We start from the raw sequence: 13812 nt of genomic DNA on the forward strand, positions 1-13812 counted from the left end.
CCCCCGGACTGGGCCCGCACCAGGGGGTCACAAGAAACGGAAACGATGGACGCAAGCGGTAAGGCACGCAGGAAGTCTATGGACGGATCCGGCAAATAGAGCACAACCGAAATTACGGTAATGGTATGATGCTCTCAGCAGGCTGAGAGCGCGGGCGGAAGGATAAGCCAGAATAATAATAATAAAAAATACTTCGAACACCCGTTAAGTTGCCAAGGCAAGGGGATTAACGGCTGAATATCCAGCCCGAAGGGTGAACATCGTATACCTGCAATTGAACTTTCTTTGGGGGGACCCCCTAGAACTCCCCTTTCTCCTGCCGCGGGCAACATGCTGTTTAAACCGACCGCTTCAACCTGCAGTCTAAGAATCTCTCTACTGCTTCCTAACAGGCCCAATCGAACCACATACCGTACATCGAATCTCCCCCTTCCCGGTAGCTTATAGGAAGACGCTGTTTAGTCAAGGTAGAGTGGTGGATACGGTGCATCGCTCAGCTGTTGAGTCTGGCGCCGTTGTTGGTCAGCGAGGCGCATCTTCATCCCTGCCTTATAGTTAGCCGTGAACGCGGTACGTAGGAAAAGCAGGCGTATAAACCTTCTGTCGGCGTGTGGTTATAGAGGCTCTGACGATCGAAAGGCGCCTCAAGGAGTAAGCCTTGGAGCGACGTAACCTGTGAGACAGCAACATAGCTAATACCGGATTGGAAGTCGCGTGTAGCGAGATCAGTACGGTACGAGCAGAGATTTTGAATTTCAAGTTATCGTCGTAATAGAAGTCCTTCGGACTGAATTATTAGCAACACTGATCCAAGTCACTAGCCGTGTCTCTTGGACTGGAGAAATTCGTTGATGATGCTGGTGGGCTCCTGACTTGGCGGGTCTGCCGTTGAGTCGAGCGGAGAGCGTAGTGGCCGGTATGCCGTATTTTTGTGCGGCTTTACGTATAGACATTCAATTATCTGTAACTTAAATGTATGCGTCAAGCAATGAATCTTCCGAATACCGAAGGCATTTCGACGTTGGTCGCTGGAATATGAAAATACTAGGTAAGAATGAAGCCGTAAGAACGAGAATTTTTCACCACAAGGGTCAATTCCCAAACAAGCCTAAGCCGAAATAACGCCCCTAAACCTCACTCCAAAGCCAAAAATACACAAAGCATGCATGCCTCTGTTTAATACAGCAATCAGCTTTTCAATTGCTCCGTTATTGGGCCAGATTTATATAAGTAAAGTTGGTGTAGTTTGTATGTGGCTTGCTGTACCGGTTGTGGGGGTGTACCGGTTCTGGGTGGGGCATGGTATTTATACAGGAGGTCTTAGGGACTTCTGGGGACCTCCTGAGTAATGGGCTTCACCCACGTATACGTGGCTGTGCCCACGCATAAAGGGGTTGCCTATCACCTTCTTCCAGTCTTCTAAAGTCTAATCTTTTTGTAGAAGACACCATTGAAGCCGGTCTTCTTTCATTTTTTCGTCAATCCAGGCTTCCTTGTTGGCTTCGTCTTTCGGAACCCTGCTTGCCGTAAGACTCTTCATACAGTGGTAGCAGAAACACGATGCTCTTCTACACTGAGCTCAGTAGTAATATCAGTACAATTTTTCTCTCTGCTATACCGGTTTCGGCGAACCTTCGCAATAACTTCATCTTGAATAGGAGCCTGCTTAGATGGCCGGCCAGATCGAGGGGCATCTTGAAGCCACTCATCCCGTAAAATCAACGGCCGCTGGTTTGGCTCAAATCCGCGGCTAATTGCTCGTGCGTAAATGCTATCAATCGTACGACGGTACGAGGTGAAATGCCAGTCAAATAGGCTATCTCAGCTGACGATTTGCCGCTGCAAGGCGCCTTTAACGTGATAATTAATGCCCGGGTTGCAATATCGGTCTTCATTTTGGTAAAATAGAATTGATGACATAGGATGAAAAGAGCAGAAGAGGACAATTGAGGTCAATTTCATGTGCGGAGTTCTTCCCTTTCCTTTTGCATACAGGGGTTCTTTTAGCCTCAGCAAGAACTTTTGAAATGTTCCTCCGTATCCTATTGAACATGCTCGGTTGTGGATGTAACGGCGAATGCGTACGTCATCCCTTGGCATTACGTCTGGTCTCGATTGGACCAGACTCCCGAGATCTTCGTCTTCTTGAGCACCGTGGCGGCCAAGTCTCTCAACGAACCACCCGTGAGAAGTTCCAGAACTTGCAGGTGAGCCTGCAGCTCCTTTCCAACCCAGTTGCGAAGTTCAATGGCGGTAAGTGAATCCAAGCCAAATGCGGTCATTGCTGTCGTCTCCATCTGAGCCGCCATGACCTCGTCGGAGACCATGAGGATAGCTCCAAGCTTCTTCTGGAGGCCCTGAGTAACGATCTCCTGAGCTTGTCCGGAATCGGACGCCAAGCTAAGCTTTTGCGAGATGGTCAAGTTTGCCAACTCGGCCGGGCCCGTGTCTTGTGTCACTTTGACCAGAGCTTCGTTCCGGAGGTAGGTGAACTTTCTATCCGAGGAATAGTAGGGTAGCGCAGCAGGGTTAGAAAACTTGAGCCCGGTGATACACTGCTCGTCACAAGCGGTCCCGACTTTGCCTTGAATAGCCGCTTCCACAAGGGCCAGCAACTCTTGCTCGCTCATAGAGCTGCCCGAGATGTTCTTCATAACCTCGGCCTGCTTGCCCTTGTCCTGCGTCAAGTATCCGACATCACTAATGGCAGTGAGGTTGAGAGACGTGGCTGCAAGGCCTCGGCGCCGGCGATGCAGAGCAAAGGCGTCGAGAAACGTGTTGGCGGCAGCATAGGCCGCTTGGCCCCTATTTCCAATGATGCCGGCAACCGAGGATAACACGATGAAGAAGTCGAGAGGGTGATCGAGAAGAGATTCGTGGAAATTCCAAGCGCTATCAACCTTAGGCCGGACAACGTCTTGATATTCGTCAAAAGTCATCTTCTCGAACAAGATATCCTAGAATATGTCAGAGTACTGTTCGTCATCTCGCATTGCTAAGCAGCCACATACCTTAAGCACCATGGCAGCATGGATGACGCCTCTGACGGCAGGCAAAACGCCTTGCAGCTCTTTGACGAGGGCGCTAACCTGAGCACCATCCGAAGCGTCACATTGCCTGACATGAATCGAAGCGCCTTCGCTGTGGCAGTCCTGGATAAGCTGTTGCAGCTCGCTTGTCATAGCGCTACAGCGAGAGAGAAGAACCACATGACGGGCGCCTCGTAGAACCATCCTTCGGGCCAGGGATTTTCCGACGCCGCCAGTACCGCCGATGATGACATATGTGCCATCTGGTGGCAGGTAGGACGTCTGACTTGGATGAGTGGCCTGTAAAGTATCGAATTAGTCTCTTATTCGTACGATAGAGAGGCATCATGTCTCCCTCACCTTGACTTTTTGGTTGGATGCCGTATGACTGACAATCAACTTGCCACTCGTCTTGCCGCTTTGCAACATTCGAAGGGCTGCCTCAACCTCTCCAATACCAACTGTCGAAATTGGACCAATGGGCTTCACGACCTTTTTGGTTAAGAGGTCCATGACGGCAACTAAAACTCGACTCATGATCTTGGGTCGCTTTGAAGCCAACAATGTCAAGTCGACGGAGCTGAAAGTGCAATTCTCGTCAAACTTGGCCATCTCTAGCCTCGTGTTGGCAACGATGTCTCTTTTCCCGATTTCTATAAATCGTCCAAAAGGTGCGAGACAGTTCCACGTCTCCCGTAGCAAGTCGCCCGCCAAGGAGTTGAGGACGACGTCAACGCCTTTGCCCCCTGTAGCCTCTCTCAAAGTAAGGCCGAAATCAGTATCGCGGCTATAAAAGATACGTTCCTCGGGAATGCCGTATCTATCCATAAGTAGCTGTTCAGGGTGGCAAACCACTCAATCCCAGCAACGGTTGCTCAATATAGTTGAGCAACCGTCAACTCAATCAACTCAATCGAGTGTCTGCTGAATAAGCTTGTCAATTCAATTCATGCTCCCGTTGATTGATGGATTGATGAGATTGCCGTTGACGGTCAGGGATCCTGTAGGGTAGGTGGCCAAGGCGAAATGTAGGTACGGATTGGGTATATAGCTACCACTAACCTTACAGGTTACTCAGGCCCGTTGTAGGTAAGCCTGCTCTCCTCTTCGGGGAACAGGGCCCCCTGTTCCGTTGGAAGAGTCGACGCGCTGCGCGCATCGACGCGCTTCACAACAAAGTTCAATCTCTCGCCTCAGTTCCACTTACACTTCTCGATTCTTCCACAACGCCTTGGCTGATCTAAACATTCCTATATGCAATGAGCGAATCTCCTGAGCCTTCTTCTCCCTTGCCGCCATCAGGCGATTCAGGCGACTCAGGCCCCGTTCCCCATCTCGAGTGGGATGCCTTCCCCTGGCATCACTTCCGCGGCTATACCAAGTCTCAACGCGCCGGCAAGCTCAAATCGTGGATCTGGAGCTTTGGGTTCGACATTGAACATCAAGCTAACGTAGATAATCGCCTCTGGGTCTGTGAGCGGTGTTTACCGAAGAAATCGCCGAAGGGACCCGTGAGCTTCGCGGCAAGGGACCCTAAACATTGAGCGCCATCTACATGATGCTCACAATGTTATTGACCCATCAGGTAGACGGTTACCGAAGGGTTCTACAACCAACAAGCGTTCTATTGCCCAATTCTTCAACCTCGATGCCAATGACCAGAAGGAGCAAGCATTCATTAACAAGCTAAAAAACCAATTCGATAAAGATGTCTTCCAATCTCTCTTGCTTGCTTGGATCACCGAGTCGAATGTTGCCTTCCGCGCAGTTGAAGCCCCTCGATTCCGGCGTCTTCTCGAATACCTCAATCCCTCGATCGCCCTGACTCAAGCCCACATGACACACTCGACTATTCGAACGAAGCTTTTCCAAGAATACCACCAGTACAAGCATATTGTGATAAAGGAACTGAGGAGCGCCCGGGCAGATACACCTTGCGTTTGACGGCTGGAGATCGCCCAATCGCTATGCGCTTAATGGGATTGCTGCGTTCTATCTCTCTAAGGAAAAGCGGCCACAGAAGATCATCCTTGGGCTCCTGAACTCCGAGAGTCTCATACTGGCGAGAATATAGCGTCGCAGGTGGCGGAAGTGATCGAATCATTCGAGATTCAAGACAAGATCGGGTATTTCACGCTTGACAATGCGAAGAATAACGATACGGCGGTAGCAGCACTGGGACACGTTTTTAATTTTGAAGGAAGCAGAGACGGGTCCGCTGCTTTGGGCATATCATCAATCTCGTGGCCAAAGCGCTGCTCTTTGGCAAAGATAATGAAGTCTTCAAATCAGAAGAGCGACTCGACCTGGACCTTGCTCGACATGATCTCTGGCGGAAGAGGGGGCCTATTGGCAAGCTCCACAACCTTGTCCACTGGATTCATCAATCGGATAGGTTAACGTACATGCTTCGGGATCTACAACGCAAGAGGGACAGTACGAAGAAACCAGTTGACGTTCTAACGGATAACATGACACGATGGTTGTCCCATTATAAGATGATGGATCGAGCCCTTCTACTGCACGACTTTCTTGACGACCTCGTCGCATTGGAACAGTTCGAATATACCCGAAGCAGGTCAAAGAAGAAAGACATGCCTGCATGCCTCCGAGATTCTGACCTGCTGACCGGTAACGACTGGACAGTGATCAGCCACTTTCGGAATATTCTTAAGCACTTCGAAAATGCCATCAAGGCCCTCGAGGAGATGCCCAGATTCGGGTGCGTAAGGGCGGCAACCTCGTGGCATACGGAACAGCATGGGATATTATCCAAGCATTCGAATATCTCCTTGAACGATTGGAAGAGGCAAAGGAATTCGCCAAGGATGTGCCTGATTCCGAGCATTTCGCGATAAACGTCGAATTGGGGTGGAAGAAGTTGGAGAAATACTATATCAAGTTGGTTGAGTGCCCGGTATATTATGCTGCAGTCGCTCTCCATCCCGCCTTGCGACTGCAATGGTTTGAGGAGGCTTGGGCTCATCGACCTGAATGGGTCCTTGAGGCACGACGGATTGTTCGGGGCATCTGGGAACGCGACTATAAGTCATTAATTCTCAGCGATGACGAGGCTATTCCGATGGTTAAACGTCGAAAGGTTGACGACTTGAACGAGTTCCAACAGTTCCGACTGAGGCACCGGCTACAAGCTGGTCAGACGGCCACAACCCGTCGTGGGCCACCTACCGCCGATGAATTCGATCGCTGGACTGTTGATATCGGCGCAGATGACGGAGACATCACGGATCCGTTCCAATACTGGCAACTCAAAGAGTCAACGTATCCCAGACTTGCTCGAATGGCCTTTGATATGCTATCTATACCGCCAATGTCAGCAGAGTGCGAGAGGGCGTTCTCATTTGCTGGGCTAATGGTCACACGACTACGCAGCCGGCTTCAGGCTAACACGATCAATGCAGGCCAGGCAATTCGGTCTTGGCTGAAGGCAGGGCTAATACCCGACTACCAGGGGATTATTGATGCTTCAGTCGATGACGATGTCTTCCCCGAAGAGGTGCCCCACGAAGGACGAGAAGTTGATGGTGTTGAGGACCTTAAGTAGCTTACTAATAGGTAGGGTAGGGCATCAACTCCATCAATCAACGCAATCAATTCAACGAGGGCTTGGATTGCTCAACTCAACGAGAGGTTCGCTGATGTAAGCCGTCAATCTACTCAATTTGACTCTTTGGTTGAGTTGATTGAGTGGTTTGCCACCCTGTAGCTGTTTTTTGTCGGCGCTGCTAACAGTGGCATAGATGTCTGCGCCGATCATTTGCGATAGTTGGATAGCCGCCTGTCCAACGCCGCCAGAGGCCGCATGGATAAGAATCTTCTCGCCCGGTTGCATGCGCGCGAGTTCGGTGATGCCATAGTAGGCCGTGCTGTAGACGACGGGGAGAGACGCGGCGACAGGGAAGCTCATGTCTGCTGGAATGACGGCGGCGCTACTAGCGTGGCAGGTGGCGTACGTGCCGTAAGCTCCTCGGACCATGGCGCATACGCGATCCCCTACCCGAAGGGTGTGGACGTTCCGACCGACGCGAGTGGCAATTCCGCTGCATTCGACGCCTAAATATGGGCTAGGGACTTGACCCATGCTAATGACGACGTCTTTGAAATTCATCCCCGTAGCAGCCACCTTAATTTCGATTTCTTCATCGTCGAGGCAAAATTCGGCTTCATCCGTCCAATACAGCGAGTCGATGGCGCCATAGTTGCCGATGACCACCTTGAGGCGCCTCCCTGATTGTTCAAAGTCTTGCAGGTACGGCGATGTCGATAGCGTTTCACGGAAAATGGTGAGGTTCACGTCGTCCTCGCAGACGACGCGAGGAACTACAAGCAGGCCTTCTTGTTCCGCAAACTCGAATTCGCCATCTAGGCCGTCTTTAGAGGCCTGGGAGGCGGAGAGCGCTTCCATGATGAGCTTGGCTCGCTCCGTAGGACCCAGCCGGGAGCCTACGTCCAAGTCAAGCATGGCTGCTACTTTTCCGGACTCAGAGCGAACCGTACGCAAGAGACCTTGCGCCATGTTCTTGTGCGGTGACTCCGCGAACCGGTAAGCACCCGCCGTGACCCACAGAATCGAATCACCATGGAGAAGTAGGCGCTGAACACGAGCAAACGTTGCTGCCGTCATATTGTGAATCAAGGGGGCATCCATTTCGGCCAAGCAGATGTATCGGACGGAGGAAGAGGGCTCAAGCTTAGAGAGAGGGCAGATGGATGCCTTGGAACCAGCACGGGCAATCAGGGCCAAAAGAGCGCTCACAAGCCGGTCGGACTGGTCCTTGTCGGATATGATAACAGTAGCAGCGGCTTTATCCTCTGCGTGATGACCATTGGTACGCTTAGTTGTACCGTTTGAGTTTGAGATACCGTTCGCGAGGCCATTGATTTGAAAGGCGTTGTCATTCGTCTTTGGCTCGATCTTTGTGCCGTCTGCTTGTGCTCTGCCGTCCTTCAGGGGCTCCCACTTGAGCTTGTAGCAAAGGGAGCGCGGGCTTGGTTCGTCCAATTCTTGATTACTGACCGGTGTCATCCTGAAGCCCGCAAACCTAATGACAGGATTGGCCGTATCGCTGTGCCAACCATCAATGCAAAAGTCGACTACCCCTAGGCTGGCAGGGTCTGGGCGGCCGTGAGCAACAACCTTGATCTGCTGACCTGCTTGATTAGGCAAGGGAGTACAAATATCAATTTCTTTAATGGCCAAGGGCATGAAGAGGGATGCCATCTGATCGCGACCTGCGCCAAGAATCACGAAGGTGTGCTGGAACATGAGGTCGATGAAAGCTACCGGGAGGATGGACGGTGTTTCGTATGAAAATGGCATTTGAGGCGCCGTGTCGGGGAAGGCAACGGTACTCGTGGCAAAGTTACCGCGGCTCGTCAGCCCCGCCTCGGGTCGCAATGTGAAACTCGACGTATAGCATGCACCATTGCGTCCGAGCTCGGCATAAAAGTCGTCCAGTGAGACGCGCCGCCCTCCAGGCTCTATCGCCTGCTTCCGCCGAAATATCGCACCCTGGGGCTTTAGGCTGGTGATCGACTTCTCCGTCTTAGCTTTCTTAATGTTGATGAGACCGCGGCAATGCTCGAGCCAGCCCCTGCTGGACACCCATGATGAGATGGTGAACTCATCCCAATCGTTGGAGTATGCCCTTGTTCCCTCGCCGTAAGCCCTCATGGACAAGACAGTCTCGAACCGGACATCATCGTCGAGAATAAGGGCCTTAGACGACCGAATCTCGCGCAGGCGGTAGCCCGAGATGTCGGACATGGCGATACCGCGAAGTTGCGCTCGTTGGGAGGCGGCCTCGACGGCCATGGATAGGTAGCCGGCCAGGGGGAACGTGGCAAACGACTGCATGCGGTGGTTCTTAATCCAAGGCACGTCGGAGGAGGACAGTACGTTTCGCCAGACGGGCTCCGTTTCATTATAGGTGTCCTCTAGGCGGCCGAGCAAGTCATGGCGAGGAAAAGGAAGCTTGCGGTGCTGCTCGCTGGCGCGCGACTCATACCAGTACTTATGCTCTGACCAGGGATATGGAGTTAAGCTATCTAACAGGGCCGGCCTTTGGGTCTCGCTGTTGGTTTGGTTCACCTGGCAAAACTCGAGTCGGGCGCCACTCATAAAAAGATTTCCGGCTAGTTGAAGCATAGAGAAGGTGGAGTGCTTGTTGCGTACGAGCGACGCAAAGTAGTTGACCTTTCCGTGTTGGTGGTCTATGGACTTCAGGATCTGTTTTATAGGACCCTCGAGGGCTGAGTGAGGACCTATCTCGACGACGATGTTAGGCTCGGATTCAGCACAGAGCTCGACAATTGCGGTGGAAAAAAGCACCGGATTGGTTAGGTTTTTAACCCAATAGTCCGGGCCAAGAGATGTCTCGCCGCGTCTGCCCTTAAGAGCAGAGTAGAATCTCACGCCATCCTGGATCGGCCTGGGTGTCACATGCTTAATTGCAGCCATATACTCGTCCGCAATGACTTGCATGTGCGACGAGTGGTAGGCAACATCGACCCGTAGCTTCCGTTGAAATAGCCCTTTCTTTTCTAGCTCAACGGCGAGGGCATCAATGCTCGCCTCATCCCCTGATACCGTGACTGAATTAGGCGAGTTTTCACACGCCACCGTGACGTTAGATAGATGGTGGAGCTTAATCATGCGATTGACCTCGGCAGACCTTGCGCCAACTGCAAGCATGGCGCCGGAGAGATGAGGATTTTTTATTTTTATTTGTGAGGAAAGCTGGCCTCGGTGGTAGGCAACGGCCATGGCGTCCTCGAGGCTAATGGCACCTGCAGCAAAGGCGGCGCCGATTTCACCGCTAGAGTGGCCCACAACGATAGAAGGCTTGATTCCCCAAGACGACAGCAGCGCGGTGAGACCGAGCTGAATGGCGGTGCAGGTGGGCTGAGAGATATGCGCCTGTCCCAGGCCGCTCTCCCCCGGGCTCTTGGAAATCTCCTCGACTATTGAAAATTCCGCCCCTAGACGGCCAAGACAGTCTGAGGCAGCCTCAATGGTGTCGGCAAAGACTGGGTGCGACTGCAGAAGCTCGTAGCCCATTTTGGCCCATTGAGCCCCCTGTCCGGTGTAGACAAAGGCCAGCTTGGGGATCCGCACAGTCCGCTTCGGGGCGGCTGTGTTGCCGTTCAGAGCTTGACCGAGCTCGTTGCAAGTCGACGTGACAATGGCGACTCGCCACGGTAAAAGGCTTCTTCTCTCGCCAAGGGTGTAAGCAATATCTCGCAGCAATCGTTTTTGGCAAGCTTCGGGGTGCTTCTCGACGTAAACGCCGACATGAGATGCCACGAGCTGGGCTGCGCCCTCCTCGTTGGCGCTTAAAACAACAAGCTGAGGAAACTCGTTACTAGGCTTCTGAGGGAGGTCAGGAGCAACGACTGGGGCACGCTCCAAAATGACATGCGCGTTGGACCCGCCGAAGCCAAAGTTGTTTATGCTGATGAAGCGCTTGTCCTTGGGCCAGGGGTGAATGTTGACAGGAACCTCTATGTTCCATTCGTCTAATGGAATCGCTTCGTTGGCCTTCTCAAAATTGACGTTTGGCAAAATGAAGCCTTTTTCTAGCATCAGAGTCGCTTTGATAATAGAGACGATGCCGCTCACGTTCTCTAGATGACCAAAGTTGGTTTTGCTAGAGCCCATGTAAAGGGGTGATCGCTTCGTTCGCCCGTCTCCAAACACACGATATATGGCGCCAGCCTCAACGGGGTCGCCAGCCTTCGTGCCAGTGCCGTGAGCCTCGATATACCCTGTCTCTTTTGGGGATACTTGGGCGCGTGCGTAGACGTCGCGCATCAGCCGCTCCTGAGCGTCTCCGCTGGGCGCCGCGATGCCTAACACAGGTGGATGGTTAGAGTCTGGCGATGTCTAGAGGTTGGATGATAAACAAACCTGATGTCTTGCCGTCATGGTTCGTACCAGACCCGACAATGATGGAACGGATCTTGTCGCGGTCCTTGAGTGCTTGCCCAAGGGGCTTGAGAATCAAACAGGCAACGCCCTCGCCCCTCGCAAAGCCAGACTTTGCGCGATGGTCAAAAGCGAACGTCTTACCATCGTCATTGAAAAGGCTAGGCAGAGCGTCAGGTATGACTGGGTTTGGAAAAGCAGGAAACATACCCCATCATAGACATGGAGATGGTATCGTCGGGCTGCAGATGCAGATTACATCCTGCCACAATGGCTGAATCCGACTCGCCGGAGCGCATGCTTTGCACAGCCGAGTGTAGAGCATACAGACTAGACGAGCATGCTGTATCGACGGCGAAGCAGGGACCGTGGAGGTCGAAACAATATGAAATGCGGCCAGCTTGGACGGACTGATGGTTGCCGGTGGCGTCGTACATGGGCACCTGGTCCACCTCTTTCAATGTACCCATGCGATAGTCAGACGATCTGGCGCCGACAAAAACACCCATGTTGCTTCCGGCGATGGAGGTCTTGGGGAAACCCGCGTTCTCTAGAGCTTCATATGCACACTCGAGGAGTTGTCGTTGTTGTGGATCTTGATCGAATGACCTGATAAGCTCAAGAGCACTCTTTGATGCGGATTTCTGTTACGTACCCATGGCTCTGGCCTCCTGCTCCGATATTTGGAAAAACGGCGCATCAAACTGTGCGAGGTCGCGGCGAAGAAAATAGCCTCCTTTCTGATTAAAGCAACCCCGTTTCTGGGGATTTGGATGGTAGTAGGCATCACTGGAGAACCTGTCCTCGGGCACAGGTCCCCAACCGTCTCCTGAGCGCGAAACGGTTGTCCAGAAGCTGTCGAGTGTGGACACACTCCCTGAGAGTCGGCAGGACATGCCTACAATAGCGATGGGGGCCGGGGCCGGAGGCATCATCATGACGCCGTGAAGAAACGACGATGGATCACGGAGATGCTCAACTGATGGACGATAGGAGAGGAGGTTTGGGGAAAGGGGGGGGTTCCAGCCTGAAGAGGGAGCCCGAGTCTCACAGTCTGAAGTTATGTAAGGCCGATGCAGGGAGGGAGCATAGCGTAGGGTGAAGGGACTGTTTCTACGACACTGGAGGGTTGATTAGGCAGCTACCAGTCTAGATTTATGGCAATTCGAACCCTGATTTGTTTGGCTATCCAATCCATCGGCATTCTAAGGTGACTGTATGTAGTCTAGCAGCTAGTGATATAAGATAGTGGGGTGTTTTGTGCACGGATGGCTGCTCTCGATCCCTCCCTGTCAGCAGAGTGCGAACGTCTCTTTAGTACCACTGGGCAAATGGTGTCACCGCTGTCAAACGACATTCCGCCCCGGTCGAGGAGGTGTCCCGACCCAGATGGGCACCGTTCTTGTGTATATAACTGGGGCCTTCGTCCCCTTGACTTAGGCAGTGGTCAAGGCCAATAGACTCTCTATACCCGTCATATGCATGGCATCTCTCATTTCCTTTGATAACCGCCACGGACTCGATTGGAAGCCAGCGCGATATGGATTACACAGACGTTACGGCCGTGGGTGCGAAATGGCCTAATCGACGCCGTGGATACGTTGATTGACGTGTCAAGAGGAGAATGCGAATAGCATTATATGGAGTCCGGGGGATGATACTGGACATACTGCCGGTTAGGGCGCTCGGAGACGGCTCAACGTCTTCAATTCAACTCAATCGTCATCTGAAGGCAATACAGGCAGGGACCCCCGTGCCTTTAAAGAGGCACGGATCCGTTCCCCTCATGTAATCGCCGCCGCTGATTGGCCCACAAGCACGATTATGTGAGCAGCCAAGCTTCAATAGGGAAGCCAGATTCGCAGTCAAACTGCCCGCAAGCGTGACTACCAACTTGGCTGCCAGCTTGTCAAACCAATGGGCCCACAGTCTTTTGAATCAGTCAATTGATGAGAATTATTTGAGAAGCAAGAACTCATTGAAAGGCTGCACAATATCGTGCAGCTTGCTCAGAACGCGGATGGAAGTGTTGTTCTTCTGGGACAGTGGCAGCTGCTGCAGGAGTGGGGCGTCACAGCGTGACTACTAGCATAATTGCTAACTTACCTGCAAATCCGACTGCCACTCCCTCCGCCTGCAAGCTAATCCGACGACTGTCACTCTACCAATTCAACTGCCAATTCGACTGCTAACTTAGCTATCTTAGACGGCCAGTTTCTAATTGCGAATCTGGCTGCCTGCTTGACCGCTGATATCATCGGCTAGCGGGCCAATCAGCGGCGGCGATTGCATAAGGGGCACGGATCCGTGCCTCTTAAAGGCACGGGGGTAATTATTGGCTCCCTCAACGGGACCAATGATGAGTAAAATCAAAGGTGCATTTGATCAGGCAGGAGAAGGGGAAAGGGAGGGTAAAGCCACCTGATTCGTCGCCTACTCACACACGGGTGCGGCACCAGACCAAAAGCCCAACAGTCCACAGCGATTAAGCATTGAATGCACTACAGAGTAATATTTATTTTACAATTTAGGATGGACTAATGGCTTCAATTCAATTGATATAGTTTGTATGGTCAGGGCGCCTTTTTGCGGTACCGGTGAGGGGGGTGTATCGGCGATGGGTGGGGCATGGTAACCAGTGTGGCGTACGGTGTCTAGTCACCTGTAACAAGGCACCTGTTTGCGTTAAAAGGCGCTACAATCTGCCGCTAGCCTGTGCTGTTTCCAGGAACTGCACACTGGAGCCGGACAGGTCTGGAGTAGCATCGGGGCTACTCAGTGGCAAACCATGAGGCATTCCATCAGGGCAACAGTTAGAGCGGTTTGCGACACCCC

At 52.4% G+C, this 13812-nt stretch overlaps 2 protein-coding genes across 2 annotated transcripts; both read right to left on the bottom strand.

Moving 5' to 3' along the window:
- Positions 1–2099: 2099 nt before the first annotated feature.
- On the bottom strand, positions 2100–3641 carry HRG_00218 (KR domain-containing protein; the record flags this gene model as incomplete). The annotated part of the gene is made up of 3 exons (XM_044858689.1): positions 2100–2957; positions 3012–3329; positions 3390–3641. The coding sequence occupies 3 exons, from the start codon at positions 3639–3641 to the stop codon at positions 2100–2102; spliced, it is 1428 nt and encodes a 475-aa protein (XP_044725089.1).
- Positions 3642–6645: 3004 nt separating this feature from the next.
- On the bottom strand, positions 6646–11636 carry HRG_00219 (acyl transferase domain-containing protein; the record flags this gene model as incomplete). Its single annotated transcript, XM_044858690.1, has 8 exons — positions 6646–7862; positions 7914–8271; positions 8335–10785; positions 10837–10901; positions 10960–11138; positions 11188–11320; positions 11399–11572; positions 11633–11636. 8 exons carry the CDS (start codon positions 11634–11636, stop codon positions 6646–6648), a joined length of 4581 nt encoding a protein of 1526 aa, XP_044725090.1.
- Positions 11637–13812: the final 2176 nt, after the last annotated feature.

This window comes from Hirsutella rhossiliensis, assembly GCF_020360975.1.
Source record: "Hirsutella rhossiliensis strain HR02 chromosome Unknown scaffold00001, whole genome shotgun sequence".
In the NCBI taxonomy this organism is placed as follows: Eukaryota; Fungi; Ascomycota; class Sordariomycetes; order Hypocreales; family Ophiocordycipitaceae; genus Hirsutella; species Hirsutella rhossiliensis.